General features: G+C 40.5%; 1 protein-coding gene across 1 annotated transcript in view; it reads right to left on the bottom strand.

Annotated features, from left to right (window-relative positions):
• Positions 1-10,748: 10,748 nt before the first annotated feature.
• The window catches only part of camsap2a (calmodulin regulated spectrin-associated protein family, member 2a), an 87,674-nt gene continuing 80,441 nt past the window's right edge, over positions 10,749-17,981 (bottom strand). Inside the window, exons 17-19 of the mRNA XM_070447455.1 lie at positions 17,164-17,279; positions 14,515-14,633; positions 10,749-12,995 (exon numbers count right to left, since the gene is read on the bottom strand). Of these exons, the coding sequence (XP_070303556.1) occupies positions 12,690-12,995; positions 14,515-14,633; positions 17,164-17,279 (541 nt within the window). The 3' untranslated portion in view covers positions 10,749-12,689. The remainder of the gene's footprint in view (positions 12,996-14,514; positions 14,634-17,163; positions 17,280-17,981) is intronic.

The raw sequence follows: 17,981 nt of genomic DNA, 5'->3' as shown, positions 1-17,981 counted from the left end.
CGTTCATCTTTCCCTCCATCCTGACTAGTCTCCCAGTCCCTGCCGCTAATGCTGCCACCACCATGCTTGCGCGTAGGGATGGTTACAAGTATCCTCTAGACGTGAGTCCTTTTAGGTGCCTTTTGGCAAACTCTAAGTGGGCTGTCATGTGCCTCTTACTGAAGAGTGGCTTCCATAAAGGCCTGATTGGTGGAGTGCTGCAGAGATGGTTGTCGTCCTGGAAGGTTTACCCATCTCCACAGAGGAACTATAGAGCTCTGTCAGAGTGACCATTGGGTTCTTGGTTACTTCCCTGACCAAGGCCTTTCTCCCACAATTGCTCAGTTTGACAGGGCGGACAGCTCTAGGAAGAGTCTTGGTGGTTCCAAACCTCTTCCATTTAAGAATGATGGAGGCCACTGTTCTTGGATCTTTAGTGCTGCAGACATTTTTTGGTACCCTTCCCCAGATCTGTGCCTCGACACAATGCTGTCTCAATTCCTTTGACCTCATGGCTTGGTTTTTGCTCTGACATGCACTGTCAACTATGGGACTTTATATAGCCGGGTGTGTGCCTTTTTTAAATCATGTCCAATCAATTGAATTTACCACAGGTGGACTCCAATCAAGTTGTAGAAACATCTCAAGGATGATCAATGGAAACAGGATTCACCTGAGCTCAATTTCAAGTCTCATGGCAAAGGGTCTGAATACTTATGTAGATAAGGTATTTCTGTTTTTATTTTTAATGTTTTGTTTGTCATCATGGGGTGTTGTGTATAGATTGAGTAAAAAAAAAAAAAATCATCAATGCTATAAAGAAACTGTAACGTAACAACATTTGGAAAAAGTCAAGGGGTCTGAATACTTTCCGAATGCACTGTACATATATATATATATATAGTACCAGTCAAAATTTGACACACCTACTCATTCAAGGGGTTTTTCTTTATTTTTACTCTTTTCTACATTGTACAATAATAGTGAAGATATCAAAACTATGAAATAACACATGGAATCATGAATCACCTAGTAACCAAAAAAGTGTTACATTTTAGATTCTTCAAAGTAGCCACCTTTTGCCTTGATGACAGCTTTGCACACTCTTGGCATTCTCTCAACCAGCTTCACCTGGAATGCTTTTTCAACAGTCTTAAAGGAGTTCCCATATATGCTGAGCACTTGTTGGCTGCTTTTCCTTCACTCTGCGGTCCAACTCATCCCAAACCATCTCAATTGGGTTGAGGTCAGGTGATTGTGGAGGCCAGGTCATCTGATGCAGCACTCCATCACTATCCTTCTATAAATGATGCAGCACTCCATCACTATCCTTCTATAAAATATATTTTGATTAGTTGAACACTTTTTTTGGTTACTACATGATTCCATATGTGTTTTTTCATAGGTTTGATGTCTTCACTATTATTCTACAATGTAGAAAATAGTCAAAATAAAGAAAAACACCTTGAATGAGTAGGTGTGTCATTTTGACTGGTACTGTATATTTGATGAAACATTGAATTTGGTCTTACTGCTATTAGCCCATAGAAGCACCTTGAATAATATATGCATACATGGAAAAACAGATAAAGTTTGTTTTAATGTGTTTTTCCTTTATCTGAGTTTTAAAAAAAGATCAGGATTTTGTAAATATATCTTTGGCACTAAACCACTTATGTTGGAAGCCCCAGCTTCAGATACAATCATTAGGCAAGGGCATTTGCCTAATGATGAAACAGCGTCTGTGCCACCAGTAAGTACAGATAGTAGTAGAATTCCCGCCGCACAGTCCCCACAGCCGGTCAATTTTCTCAAGGCTTCTGGAAAGAAATGCTGTCCGCATGCTCAATCGGTGTCGCTCATTCACTTTCAGCCGGTTCTCCCTATTAAGCAACGAGTCGGAGGCCGAGCCTTCTCAGGTCTCTCCTCCACCCGTTATGGGGTCCGAGCCACCGACGCCTCTATAAGCTCTGACAACTTGAAAACCCTAGTCATTGCAGACTCCATTACCCGCAATATTAGACTTAAAAATAAACATCCAGGGATCATACACTGTTTACCAGGGGGCAGGGCTACCGACGTAAAGGCTAATCTGAAGAGGGTGCTGGATAAGGCTAAAACTGGTGAGCGTAGAGAGTATAGGGATATTGTTACCCACGTCGGCACCAACGATGTTCGGATGAAACAGTCAGATGTCACCAAGCGTAACATAGCTTCAGCATCTAAATTAGCTAAAAAGATGTGGCGGCGTTGAGTAATTGTCTCTGGCCCCCTCCCAGTTAGGGGGAGTGATGAGCTCTATAGCAGAGTCTCGCAACTCAATCGCTGGTTGAAACTGTTTTCTGTCCCTCCCAAAAGATAGAATTTGTCGATTATTGGCCCACTTTCTTGGACACACACAAACAGGACCGAGCCTGGTCTGCTGAGTGGGTGACGGACTCAATCCTAGCTAGAGGGGTGCTCTCATCTATCAACATAAACAGTGCTCTAACTCCACAATGAGATAAGGTGCAGGCCAGGTAGCAGGCTGTTAGCCAGCTTAGTGGAGTCTGCCACTAGCACAGTCAGTGTAGTCAGCTCAGCTTTCCCCATTGAGACCGTGTCTGTACCTCGATCTAGGTTGGGCAAAACTAAACATGGCGGTGTTCGCTTTAGCAATCTCACTGGAATAAAGATCTCATCCATTCCTGCCATATCTCAAAATAGGGCTACTTAATGTTAGATCCCTCACTTCCAAGGCAGTAGTAGTCAATGAATGGAGGGAGAGAGTAGAGAGATCATGAGCAGATGGGCTCCTGCATTTTTTTCAGCATGATTTGACAATAATATAGATTTAGAGATTAACTTGGATTTTTCCGCAAGGTCATATACAGGATACTACCCTCCACAACATAACCATCACTCCAAATAAAAACTCCAAACCTGCAACCTGATTTTGAACAAAATTACCTGGAAGGATTCCTACTATCAAAGGTTCTTATTTCCAAGGACTTTACAGCTAATGCTCTGGCAAACCAACGACCAGCAAACGAAGCACAACAGAAACCCGAAAACACCATCCAACCTGGAACTGAGTGAGTAATGTTTAGTCTGAAGCTACTTTTAAAGCCAAGAAGAAAAATACATTACAATTATATTTTTTTCTTTATAAGGACTGAATGCTAAGTTAAGTCGACCAAGCTTGCTAGGACAGAACAGATCCGGTTGCAACTTCAATTAGCACTGAGGTGTGAAGTGAGAGGTGTCAAAGCCCTTGAGCCCAACAATGGCAGGATGTGTTTTCTGTAATGACCTTAGTGATAACTGTTTTACAGCCTGTGTTCTTAGTGGCTGCTCAGTGAAACGACCTGTCCTGATTTGTCAAAACTTTCATGAGCAAGCCTTCCTTCATGACCTAGCCTCTGTAAATTGGTATAGAATCAGCATGATCCCCCTCTGTTGAAGACGCTTGGAGCTTATTTTTTATATTTTCAGTGGTATTTTTAACAAATGCGCCCCCGTAAATAAAATGAGAATTAAAAACAGGTTCGGACCCTGGTTCAACTGTGACCTGGCAGAGTTACTCCACCTCAAGAATTCAATTTGGCTAACGCATACTCAGGCTGACTGGCTCTCGTTCAGGCAAATGAGAAATAAGTGCACTCAGGCTATCCGGAAGGCCAAAGTTAGCTACTTTAAGGAAACCCCAAGAAGTTCTGGAAAACGGTTAAAGACCTGGAGAATAAACCCTCCTCCTCACAGCTGCCCATGTCCCTTAATGTTGATGATGTGGTTGTTACTGACAAGTAGCACATGGCTGAGCTCTTTAATCACCAGGATTCCTATTTGCCTCTAACATTTCCTCATCTCCCACCCCTTCTAATGCGACTATCCCCAATGCTCCTCTCACTTTTTCCCCTGCACCGCTACAAAGTTTTTGAAATGATAAACTTGGATTAGCTAACACAACGTGCCATTGGAACACAGGAGTCATGGTTGCTGATAATGGGCCTCTGTACGCCTATGTAGATATTCCATAAGGAATCTGCTGTTTCCAGCTGCAATGGTCATTTAAAACAGTAACAATGTCTACACTGTATTTCTGATCAATTTGATGTCGTTTTAATGGATGAAAAATGTGCTTTTCTTTCAACAACAAGAAAATTTCTAAGTGACCCCAAACTTTTGAAAGGTAGTGTACATGTTCGTGAGAGTCTCACCTGTCCATTGATGGGTCATATTAGTGCCTTGACTGTTTGGACGCTACAGATGTTTACGTGAGAATACTGATTTTCGGGATGTCTCATGGTCTGACAAACACAGCTGTAGCTCATCCACCTTCCATCACAGATGCAGAAAGCTTCCAGTGGCGGATGTGGTGGATTGAGACACAGCCCTTGCAAAAAAACAGATATCTCTAGCTTAAACAGACGGATTGTGATGGGATTTCTTAAATATGCTAATTCGATGTGTGTGGGGGCGCGGACATCGACTCTACATGATTTTTTAATGACTACCTCAGCTCTGTACCCCACACATGCAAGTATCTGTAAGGTCCCTCAGTCGAGCAGTGAATTTCAAACGCAGATACAACCACAAAGATCAGGGAGGTTTTCCAATTTCCCTCACAAAGAAGGGCACCTATTGGTAGATGGGTCAAAATCAAAAAAGCTGACATTGAAATCTATTTGAGCATGGTGAACTTATTATTTACACTTTGGATGGTGTGGCAATACACCCAGTCACTACAAAGATACAGGAGTCCTTCCTAACTCAGTTGCCGGAGAGGAAGGAAACCGCTCAGGGATTTCACCATGAGGCCAATGGTGACTTTATAATCAGTTACAGAGTTTAATGGCTGTGATAGGATAAAACGGAGGATGGATCAACAACATTGTAGTTACTCCACAATACTAACCTAATTGACAGAGTGAAAAGAAGGAAGCCTGCACCGAATACAAATATGATTCTCTACACTATACTTGAATATTTTGTCACATAAACTGAAATTAGGTGAACTATTAGAGTTTTAGCAACCAGGAAATGGCAGACTTTAAAGATACACTATTCAGAAATTGCTCTGCCATTTCCTGGTTGCTAAAATTCAAATAGTTTGCTTAATTTCAATTTATGTGACAAAACAAGCAAATATAGCGTAGAGAATCATTGTACCGTCTAAACCGCTGTGAAATATATTTTCCATAACCCAAAATATTGTATTTTCAGCTATTTGAAGCTGGTGTACAAAACCAAAAGTAAAAGACACAACAACTTAACTTGAGAATGGGAAGCATAGTAATAGTACACATAGAACAGATCTAGACTTGCACATTTCTATGTACATTTTGTGGGGTCACCCAAAAAGTTGCTGACAGTGAAACTCAGAAGGCCATCTGTACTTTTTTAGGCAAAAACTTCCAAAATATCAGTAGTACTGACAAGCTTTCACTCCTCTGCCCCTCTTTCTTACTGAACATAATTTTGGCCTCAATCACTGTACCCCCCTCACATTTTATTGTATGTAATCTATAGACATAGATAGTGGAACACCAGAAATGACCCACCTCAAATGACCCCCCTCAATTTAGCAGAAGCTCCTGGGACATGATCTTCTTCCCATTGAGGGTTTTCCTTTTGAAGAATCTTCCCTTACTGAATGGCTAGCACAGAATATTAAGTCTACCATTACCATTGAATCGGGCAAGTTTGACGTCACCAATCTCTTTCTTTATGACATTGGTTAGACGAATAGGTTGTAGATGATACCCTGTGGTTGCATCAAACACTTTTACAACTTATCACTCTGACACATCATTACTTTTGTAATTCACTACCTTCGCCCTCTTCACGCTCTCTACACTAGAAGTAGCAGGACCAATATTTGTACTTTTACTTGAGCGTCTGCGTTGCCAAGGGCTAAAATAGAAGTCAGTTCTATTTGTGACGCAGATCATGCTGCAAGTTCTGCCTCTCCCATCCTCATTGGTTTATAGAAGCAGATACCCACGTGCCATCTCCTCATTGCTTATACCCACGTGGGTGATTGAAAGACGAACTGTGTTGTCGATCATCGTGGTAATACCATGAAAGTTTAGATGCCAATCAACATATAAGTTCAAAGAAGAAAAAGCCTGGAAGGAGGAGAGATGACTAGAAACGATTCGGTTGACTGTTTGTGTGGATTAATTGGCGGAGTAGAGGACCTTGTTTATTTCAGTAAAAATAGTAACTCAATGTTTATATCCCAGGACAAATTAGCTAGCAACAGCAAGCTAGCTAAATAGGACAAATTAACTAGCAAGTGCAAACTAGCTAGCCAAATTGCCATAAATGTTTAATGCTTTTCGACCTGTCCCCAAATTAATGTAATTGGTTCAGAGTTTTGATATTTTAACATGCGTGTCGTGATCACGTTTGGTGTGGGGGAACAAAATACATTTTGCACGATGGCAGACGATCGCCGCATGCGCGCAGCCGGTTTGGGTTCTGTGTTAATGTAAATTTAGTAGGAAGTGGGTTTTATACTCTGTGGATGAAGGGGCGGTTCCATGACGCCGACTTAATGTCTATGCTCACGTGGGCATGACCACTGATTTGGTTAACTTTATATGAAAACCCATATTTTCTCATTTAGAAGGTTAACATCACATTACATCTATTCACAAATAGTTTCATGTTTAATCACATACGTTTCACAATATTTAGATGTAAACCTGACAGCTGGGAAATGTACACTATAAGAGATACAGTTATGTGTGTTTCCCGTCCTTCATTAGATCACCAAATGAAACACACTCGACATGACTGTCCCTTAGTGTCCACGGACCATTCCCACATTCTCAAAAATAGATTTTATTATAAAAATTATTCAAACGTTTGATTTCCAAGGGTCTCTCTGTGTTCCACAGTTTATGTTCCAATCTCGAATACTACAGAGCACAGGGGAAGCGAATTTTATGACCGAGCATAAAACAGTCGACTTCTCGCTCTCCCCCTCTGTGAGAGAGAGCACACTGTACAGTCGTTGCCAAAAGTTTTGAGAATGACACAAATATTAACTTCCACAAAGTTTGCTGCTTCAGTGTCTTTAGATATTTTTGTCAGATGTTACTATGGAATACGGAAGTATAATTACAAGCATTTCATAAGTGTCAAAGGCTTTTATTGACAATTACATGAAGTTGATGCAAAGACTCAATATTTGCAGTGTTGACCCTTCTTTTTCAAGACCTCTGCAATCCGCCCTGGCATGCTGTCAATTAACTTCTGGGCCACATCCTGACTGATGGCAGCCCATTCTTGCATAATCAATGCTTGGAGTTTGTCAGAATTTGTGGGTTTTTGTTTGTCCACCCGCCTCTTGAGGATTGACCACAAGTTCTCAATGGGATTAAGGTCTGGGGAGTTTCTTGGCCATGGACCCAAAATATTGATGTTTTGTTCTCCGAGCCACTTAGTTATCAATATGCCTTATGGCAAGGTGCTCCATCATGCTGGAAAAGGCATTGTTCGTCACCAAACTGTTCCTGGATGGTTGGGAGAAGTTGCTCACGGAGGATGTGTTGGTACCATTCTTTATTCATGGCTGTGTTCTTAGGCAAAATAGTGAGTGAGCCCACTCCCTTGGCTGAGAAGCAACTTCACACATGAATGGTCTCAGGATGCTTTACTGTTGGCATGACACAGGACTGATGGTAGCCTTCACCTTGTCTTCTCCGGACAAGCTTTTTTTCTGGATGCCCCAAACAATCGGGGCATCAGTCTGTCCCTGATGTTTTTCCTGGAGAGAAGTGGCTTCTTTGCTGCCCTTCTTGACACCAGGCCATCCTCCAAAAGTCTTCGCCTCACTGTGCGTGCAGATGCACTCACACCTGCCTGGTGCCATTCCTGAGCAAGCTCTGTACTGGTGGTGCCCCATCCCGCAGTTGAATCAACTTTGGTAGACGGTCTTGGCGCTTGCTGGACTTTCTTGGGCGCCCTGAAGCCTTCTTCACAACAATTGAACCGCTCTCCTTGACGTTCTTGATGATCCGATAAATGGTTGATTTAGGTGCAATCTTACTGGCAGCAATATCCTTGCCTGTGAAGCCCTTTTTGTGCAAAGCAATGATGACGGCACGTGTTTCCTTGCAGGTAACCATGGATGACAGAGGAAGAACAATGATTCCAAGCACCACCCTCCTTTTGAAGCTTCCAGTCTGTTATTCAAACTCAATCAGCATGACAGAGTGATCTCCAGGCTTGTCCTCGTCAACACACACCTGTGTTAACAAGAGAATCACTGACATGATGTCAGCTGGTCCTTTTGTGGCAGGGCTGAAATGCAGTGGAAATGTTTTTGGGGGATTCAGTTCTTTTGTATGGCAAAGAGGGACTTTGCAATTAATTGCAATTCATCTGATCACTCTTCATAACATTCTGGCATTTAAGCAAATTGCCATCATACAAACTGAGGCAGCAGACTTTGTGAAAATTTATATTTGTGTCATTCTCAAAACTTTTGGCCACGACTGTAGAGTGGATCCCCTGTAACCTGATCCTGCAGGTCATCACAGGAGAGTTATGACACCTCCAATTACCACAATGATAATATAACTGTTGTTGGGGATGAATCAGAATTAATTGGGTAACATAGATAAGATGTTTTATTTTCATCATATGCTTGTGAGATACTTGTCATTAGAATGGTTCCCTTTGGACTATAGGGTTGGCAGTTGCAGTTATCACTTCTCAGCTAGGGCTTAGTCACTTGGGGCCCAGAGAGGGGAGAGGTCAGGCTTGTCTTCATATGTCAATGTATCTGTTAAACCATGTGGTGCTATGCAGAATATCAGAAGGGGAGGAGGACAGAATGGAACATTGTCTTCTTATGGGAATGTGTATGTAACTATTCCTAAACCATGTGAAGGGATGGCGTGATTAATGGGGAACCAGTTAGTTATCTCATACAATGTCTGTACGCCAGTCACTCCCTCCTTTTCTCATTGGGGGGAGGAGTATGGCAGTGTCTGGAAACATTGTATTACCCCTCTGATGTTGCCCTTATCTTGACCTAGTATATGACCTAAGAGGCTCACTGTCTTCAGTGAGCTTGTCCAGGAGGGGGTGTATTTGAGATGGCAGTATCTAGAATTGACAATTGATATATGCCATTGGATGAGGTAATGTTTTAGTACTATGAAGTACCAAGAACGAGATAAGAACCTTGTTTAGGAGATCGAACTGAACGATAATTTATAGCGAATGCTGTCTAGCTATGGGACACTCCTCTCTGAAGTAAAAGTCTTTCTTTGTGAACAGTTCCTATTATCTGTAGTTTGTCATGTCGACTAGGTGGTGGATCTTTGCTATAAAAGATCTCAGTTGCCATTATGTTGGCCACTCTCAACTTTTCATTAGAGATACTGAAATGTTGAAAGTCAAAATGCTATTGCAAAAGCTTAATTATTATTAAAGGTAAAGTTTAAGTATAACTCTGACTGGTGTGTGGTTTGCTCTCTCATCATTTGGTAATACAGGAAATTGCCACGACACTGTTCACATCCCTGACATTGCTTTCCCAGACATTGTGTGTGCTCTGTGCATGTTTCAGCCATTGGAGTCATTGGAGTAGTAGACAATACCGGGCCACTGTGGAAGTCCATTGATTGCCAAAATTCACCAATTGCATTAGAAAGACGTAATCATAAAGGCTCAACCTGAAAAATATATCATTTTCTGATAATAAATTAATAGCCTATGGTCACGTTTCCGACCCGAGTTAAGCGCGAGTAAATGGAACATAGTTAAATTTTCATGCACTTTTCTCCTTATGCGTATTCTGACCTTGAACTTAAGCATGAACATAGCATGCTATTCACCCGCTATTTGTTTGGGATGGAAATTTAAAAAATGAAGGTGTGGCAGAGGTGTGTCTAGAGATAAGACGTATTCTGACCTTGACTTAATTCCCTCGTAATTCCACCACCTTTACGAGTGAGGAAACCATGAATGATAAAGATGGCGCCGAAGAACATGGCTGACGTTTTACATTCTCCCAACCAATTATGCTACTTTGTTCGTTTTTTTGCATTTTGTGTAACTTCTTTTTTTACTTATTGTGTACATAATGTTGCTGCTACCGTCTCTTATGACCAAATATAACTTCTGGACATCAGAAGAGGGATTACTCACCGATGACTGGAAGAAACTCTTTCCTTTAACGAATCCGACGAGAAGGATATCCTGCTTTCACTGGAACTGGCCCAGATCCATGCTTTTTGCGTGAAAAGAAGCAGGAAAAGCAGCCGCAGATCGGACAGCCTTATGAGAATCCATAGGCAAGCAAGTAAACTCCCACAGCAATCCGTTCTTCTTGCTAACGTGCAATCATTGGAAAATAAAATTGATGACCTATGATTAAGATTATCCTACCAACGGGACATTAAAAACTGTAACATCTTATGTTTCACCGAGACATGGCTGAACGACAATACGGACAATATAGAGGTAGCGGGATTTCCATGCACCGGCAGAACAGAGACGCTACCTCTGGTAAGACGAGGGGTGGGGGTGTGTGTCTATTTGTCAGTAACAGCTGGTGCGTGATGTCTAACATTAAAGAAGTCTTGCTCGCCTGTGGTAGGTATTGCTCGCCTGTGGTAGAGTACCTTATGATAAGCTGTAGACTACGCTATCTAGAGAGTTCTCATCTATATTATTCGTAGCCGTCTATTTACCACCACAGAACGAAGCTGGCACTAAGACCGCTCTCAACCAACTTGATATGACAATTGAGATACACAACACACTTGAGGCCATGCTTCATTTTATTCAATGCAAAAGAGAAACAAAACAAACCTACAATGTTCAGCAATATGTTGAATGACACCACACGGTCTGATAAACAAAATGGAAGCAATGCTTCATCAGGAGGATGGACAGACTAATTTACGGCAACACTGTACAATGTCCACTCATTTATGAATAAATAGCCATTAATCTTGGCCTTAAACGGCCTAATAAGACAACTGTAACAGTAGTCCCATAGCAATATCATTTTCTACAAAATTCCAGAGACGCATAACTTCTCTTTTGGTAATTCTATAAATATACCCCAATGAAAACCAAACACCAATGTTTGAACCGTATAGGGTGTGTGGAGTCTTGTATGTTTGTGATCCCTTAATCCCCAACCTACACAAGTTGTTGCTCGACGAGGATACTTTAATAGACAAAAGGAAAGTGTTGACGCTGGTGGGAGACAGTAAGAAGCCTCTACCCGTATTGGAGTGACAAACTTTGCCACATTCTGCCTTCAGTCAGCTATTAGAGTGGGGGGAAATATTTGCCTTACATAACATCAGTCTGGTCTCCATGTGTGCTGTAGAAGTGGGGTCTCTAAAAATGTACTCATACCAAAGTACTTTCTTACCAAATGAGTGTGGCATCTACCACATCATGTGATACATAATTGTCTTGAAATACTTAAATGCAAATTAAATAAATCAGTATTTTTCTATACCTGATAAGTATGCAAAATAATACACAAGCTGTGTGTTAATCTCACTGTCAAGCAGTATCCTATAAACAAACTTATGACAAGGAATTTGACATTTGAGAATTTTAAAAATGATAACATTCTGAAAACATTTGACTGAACTAAAACAGAATCAACAACAATTACTGTTTATGGTATAATAAATATAATGGTACCTAACTAGGGCTGTAGTCCATTTTCATAGTCCAAAATCTAAATCACAATCCTTAATAACATTAAATTGTTCTATATCATGAGTTTATATCCATAGTTAAGAAACTTAGCATTTTCAAATGGCCCAAATCATTACAGACAGACGTAACAGACATTTCACCAAATCTGGTCCATTTTGTGACAATTGAAAGGAGGTCACGTAAACGTATGTTTATTTTTAGTTCACAAACCTGCTGTGAACACACAGCATTAAGAAAGTACAGTGAGGTTTAAGATGAGTTCTTTAAAACACATTTTCCAAAAGGAGGGATAAGCTGGGGAAAAACACTTGGCCTAGTCGTGCAATGTATTGGGTGGCTAACACTAGCTGTAAGCTTGTTGGTTTTTTGCTCTTGTTTTTTGGCCCTCAATGTTGTGTATAGCTTATGCAGACTTATCAGCTTGCATTTGAACCTAAAACATGGAAAAAGCGTTGTCACCTCAGCATACAGCATACAAAAGTCTCTGAGCTGATTGCACTAGGTTTACAATCAGCTCATTGCACTGACATACAAAAACAAAACGAGCGTAAGGCCACACATTTGAACAGATAAGCAAAATTCTGTCTATACAGATGAGTAACATTCAGTGTGCCAAATAAAACATATGGCATTCGTATATTTTCTTTTTTGTCGCTCTTTTGGCATATACAAAACCACATACACACACACACTTGCTGTACTAAAATGACTAAAATCAGACAATCTCTTGTACTAAACACATCAGTGATATCCATGTACAACTCTTAACTAAATAGTGTTTTACATTCCAGTTGTGCATATCTTTAACTGAGTCCCCATGTCCAGTTTGGAATTTTAAAGGAAAATTAACAGGAATGAAAAGAGATAACAAAACAACAAAAACAGAAGTATGCATTCATCTAACTGGCATTGCAGGTGCTGAATCCTCATGGATATGTACAGTGAAGTGCAAATTGAATGTGGACTGTTCCATTTGAAGGGAAATGGTGGGGGTGGCTGGGAGTGTACAGCAAGTTCCATTAGGGCTTGGCAGGTACCACTTTCTTCGGGGTGGCTGGTTTCTTGGTTTGCCACAGGTGGCCGTGGATCGTGATGGCGTCCACGCTCGCAGACATGGTCTTGGCGGGGATCTGGCTGAACTGCTTCCTGTCTGAATTGTACTTGTAGAGGCCCTCGATCATCTTGCGGGTGACGCGATTGGGCCCGATGCCGGTCAGCTTTGTGGCCTCATCCGTCTCGGGGCAGTACGTGTACAGAGAACGGAATTGACAACCCCCATCCCGGAACAACACCAGGAAGTTGTTGGCCTCTGATTTCTCCATTTCCTGCAGAAAGGGAGCAAAGAAATGATTATTGTCCTCATACAGCATAGTAGAAGACAACAGACATGTTGTCTGTTCTCCCTGCGGCTATGGAACCCTGACCTGTTCACCGGACGTGCTACCTGTCCCAGACCTGCTGTTTTCAACTCTCTCTAGAGACCGCAGGAGTGGTAGAGATACTCTTAATGATCGGCTATGAAAAGCCAACTGACATTTACTCCTGAGGTGCTGCACCCTCGAACCTACTGTGTTATTATTTATTTGACCATGCTGGTCATTTATGAACATTTGAACATCTTGGCCATGTTCTGTTATAAGCTCCACCCGGCACAGCCAGAAGAGGACTGGCCACCCCTCATAGCCTGGTTCCTCTCTAGGTTTCTCTCTAGGTTTTGGCCTTTCTAGGGAGTTTTTCCTACCACTGTGCTTCTACACTTCATTGCTTGCTGTTTGGGGTTTAGGCTGGGTTCTGTACAGCACTTTGAGTATCAGCCGATGTACGAAGGGCTATATAAATACATTTGATTTGATTTGACATGTCTATCTGTCATCAAGGAGGTGGCTACTTTGAAGAATCTATACATAAAATATATTTTGATTTGTTTAACACTGTTATGGTTACTACATGATTCCATATGTGTTATTTGATAGTTTTGATGTCCACTATTATTCTACAATGTAGAAATAAAGAAAAACCCTTGAATGAGTACGTGTGTCCAAACCTTTGACTGGTACTCAGTGGTGTAAAGTCATTTTTTGGGGTATCTGTACTTTAATTTACTATTTATATTTTTGACAACTTTTACTTTTACTCCCCTACATTCCTAAAGAAAATAATGTAGTTTTTACTCCATACATTTCCCCTGACACCCAAAAGTACTCGTTACATTTTGAATGCTTAACAGGACTGGAAATTGATCCAATTCATGCACTTATCAAGGGAACATTCCTGATCATCCCTACTGCCCCTGACTATCCATAAAATAAAATAAACAAGAAAATGGTGCCGTCTGGTTTGCCTAATATAATGATTTTTAAATGATTTATACTTTTACTTTTGATACTTAAGTATATTTTTTAATTGAATATTTTTTCATTTACATTTACTTTTGATATTAAGTATATTTAAAATGAAATACTTTTAGACTTTTACTCAAGTAGTATTTTACTGGGTGACTTTCACTTGTCATTTTCTATTACGGTATCTTTACTTTTACTCAAGTATGGCAATTGGGTACTTTTTCCACCACTACTGGTACTGTATATAAATATATTTACAAAAAAATATATGGGGGATTGGAAATGATGCAGACAATTACATTAATGGAAGCTACAATTTATCAGCAATATTAAAGCTGATCAACACCCATTTTTTTTTTACATAAACACATTCCTAGTAAACATCACAATAATCAAATTAATATAATGTTAATAAATTATTCATCTGAGATGTTATTTCACTGTATTGAAGAGCTACCAACACCGTAGAAATAGAATGACTAGATTGTAGAGAACACATTACCTCTAGAATCTTGTTCTTCTGGCCTTCGTTGACCTTGCCTGCCAGGCAGCAGTGGGCCAGTGCGTTCTGGATGATATGCTTGTTCGATTTGGCACTTGGCTCCTTGTACAATTTGGGTCCTGTGCACACAAAGGGAAGATTATCAGTCGTCATAGCAACCATTCTATCTGGGGCCTCTGACTTGTCCCGGCAGTTTGTCAATAAATAATTTATAGGCATTATCTTAACATTACTCATCATGGAATCTGAAGACCAAGGGCCCTCTACGCTATCATCATCTCGCTCCTCTGTTTTGTTTGTCTCAAGTCAAAAACATAATTCATGCTGACCAATCATGGTATTAGATTCAACATGTTACCCAACCAATGTGCAGTGACAAAAACATCAACTGAAGCTGTTAGTGGTACTACCAACTTTGAAAGGGTCTCTTTGTAAAATGCAGCCCCCTGGTGGAAACCAGGCGAATTGCAACAACAGCCTGAACTAAAACAACTCTTCCCCCACCATAAAGCAGCAATATGTAAAAAAAAAAAATTGGCAACCGACCAAATTCACATATAAATGTGAGTTATAGATCTGCCATTCTCATTGAAAGCAAGTCTAAGAAGCGGTAGATCTGTTCAATGTGCAGCAGTTCTATGATTTCTGTTCTTACTTTCAGTTTTGTACACCAGCTTCAAACAGCTGAAAATACAATTTTTTTGGTTTGAACTACAAACTATATTTGCTTGTTTTGTCACATAAACTGAAATTAGAATTTTAGCAACCAGGAAATGGCGGACCAATTTCTGCATAGTGCATCTTTAAGTTTAGCTTTGCATCGTTTTACTTTTGGTTTAGCACACCAGTTTCAAACAGCTGACAATACATGTTTGCTTATTGAAAATATATTTCACATCGGTTTAGATGGTACAATGATTCTCTACACTGCTTGTTTTTCCTCACATAAACTGAAATTAGGCGAACATTATAGCATTTTAGCAACCAGGTAATGGCAAGGCAATTTCAGGGGGTCTATACTTGCAAACATCAGAAAAGGTTTAAGTTTAAAAAGCGCTTCAGCCGATTAAAATCGTTGACGTAATTGCATGTGATAAAACGCTACATGTTAGCTGTTCCCATTAGATAACCTGGCACATTTAGCCCTATGCTAACCTGACCAGCCTGCCGTGATTGACCACTTGTTCATAAAATCAAAGACGGTCAAAGATCATACCGCCAAGAAATGTGAACCATTACAAGTACTGTAACAGGGGAGATCTTAACGGTATGATCTTTGACATTATTCACAATTCATTCAAGATTATCCGTAATCATGGTAGAATCCACATTAATTTAGAAGTGTTAAGAAACATATTCTAATGTTATTTACAATAAAGGTGACTCCAAAATGACACAATACATGATTTACCATACTGAATAGCATACTAATGCGCACAAGATAATCTGTAACACAACCAAAACTAATTGCAAATGCACCCAACAAGTTTGGAGAGTCAAAAGCTCGATGTAGTCATTGTGTGATAGGAATATGGGACAAAATACTACACTTTTGACTACCTTATTTATAAGAATATTTAGGGGTGTCAATCAATTTGACACTTACATTTTACCATTCATTGTCTTTCAAAAGAGATATTGAATTGTGTTTGGTTGTCAATGCAACCAGGAGCGTTATGCACTCATTGTGGATGGATGGGGGGGTGATCCGGGGGGGGGGGGGGGTGGTGGKAAKGKGKGYTGATGTTGGAGAATTTAGAAATGTTCAAACACCTGAAACAACTTTTCCTTGCAATCTAGAGCCATAATATTATGCTTTAAAAAAAATGACAAATCTGAGGGGGAACATGCCCTTTCCCCCCTTATGGGCATGATGCCTCTGAACATAACCAAATATCAACAAAGAATAGGACTAAATATAGACAAACTGGAATGAAATCCAGAGTAAGTCTGTGGCACAGATGGAACTATGCAAGCAGAAGACACATCTCCTTCAAATCTTGCTATTTGGTTGCGGTGACAACAAAACACATTTCAACATCACTAAATATCATTCAACTTGAAATCAACCAGAGCTTGAAACCCTAGGTCTATTTATTGTCTATTTTTAGTTTAATTCTAGGTTTAATTGAAACAATACTTGTTGATGACGTTGTAAATGCTATATAGGCCTAAATAGTATAATTAATGATATATGAGTGATAAAGTACAGTCACATTTAATTTTCTCTGTAAAACCTACCCTTTGGAATAACTTCGATAGCAACAGTGAATACATTTCGTTTTTAAGTGGAGATCTCTCAACAAGCATTCTCACCATAGCACACTGGTAATAGTCAGTGACAAATTTCATAGCGAAGCAGGGCTTGATTAAACCCCATTGGGTAACGTGTATTCTGTTGAGTGTGGAATGTACAGTGTCTATTTTGTATACAGCAGTACAGACAATTTCCCCTCACAGACATTAAAGTTAATCCTATATCCTATCCTATATAAAAGCAGTTTAGATTCATGAATTGGACCCAAATCAGATATCTTAAAAGCATGAAGTACACTCAGTTAGCAAAGCCAATCATGAAGAATTATAATACAGCTAATACAAATGATCCAATAATGTGCCACTGGTGTGTGTAATGAGTTGATCACCCACCGGTGTACTCTGTGTTAGATTTAACAGACGAGGTGGTGGAACCGTTCTCCCAATCGTCCTCCCCATTCCGGCTCCCAGATCGACAAGGGGACAGAAAACCATCTGCAGAATCAGGCCTGACACACACACACACGAGAGAAAGAGACACACAGAGACACCAACACAAGCATTTCGGTCACCTCTCTCCACAGGTATTGCCTTTTCAAAGGTCAGCTTTGTTACCACATATAGAATGATGTAAGAACTTCTCGCTTGCCATGGGGAAACTGTACAAGCTATTTGTGTGCACAGTACAAACAGTGTGTACCCAAGTCATTGGCTTTGGCTACTACGGTTCTTTGCTTATCAAAACCTTAAGTTCAAGCACTCTAAAGGGCTTTTCAAACAACTGAACCAAACCAAGCTGTACTGAGCCAGCACAGTTTGGTTCGGGTCGGAACAATAGCGTGAAAAGGGTATATCTTTACTCTCATACAAGCATGGGCAGCAGTGAAGCAATGTGATGCAATCAAGTGTTCTTGAGGGATAGATACTACCAGCACCTATATCACAAAGCATCTTATCCAGATACAACGTAGCATAGGGAAGTGGTTACGAAGCAGTAGGAATATAGGCGGTGACAATGTGACATCGGGAAAACAGAACAATGCTGTGTATTGTTCTGTGTAATGCATTGGGGGGGAAAATGCATTTACGCAGGGGTTGATGGTGAGATCTCTGTCACATTGAAGGATGTTTGGTGGGACCATGAAGCATCACACGGGTCGTGTTCATTAGACACCAAATGGATAAAACATGGACTAAAACAGGAGGGACTA

Source organism: Salvelinus sp. IW2-2015, linkage group LG16, assembly GCF_002910315.2.
Source record: "Salvelinus sp. IW2-2015 linkage group LG16, ASM291031v2, whole genome shotgun sequence".
Lineage (NCBI taxonomy): Eukaryota > Metazoa > Chordata > Actinopteri > Salmoniformes > Salmonidae > Salvelinus > Salvelinus sp. IW2-2015.
This window is presented reverse-complemented; position numbering and strand designations above follow the sequence as displayed.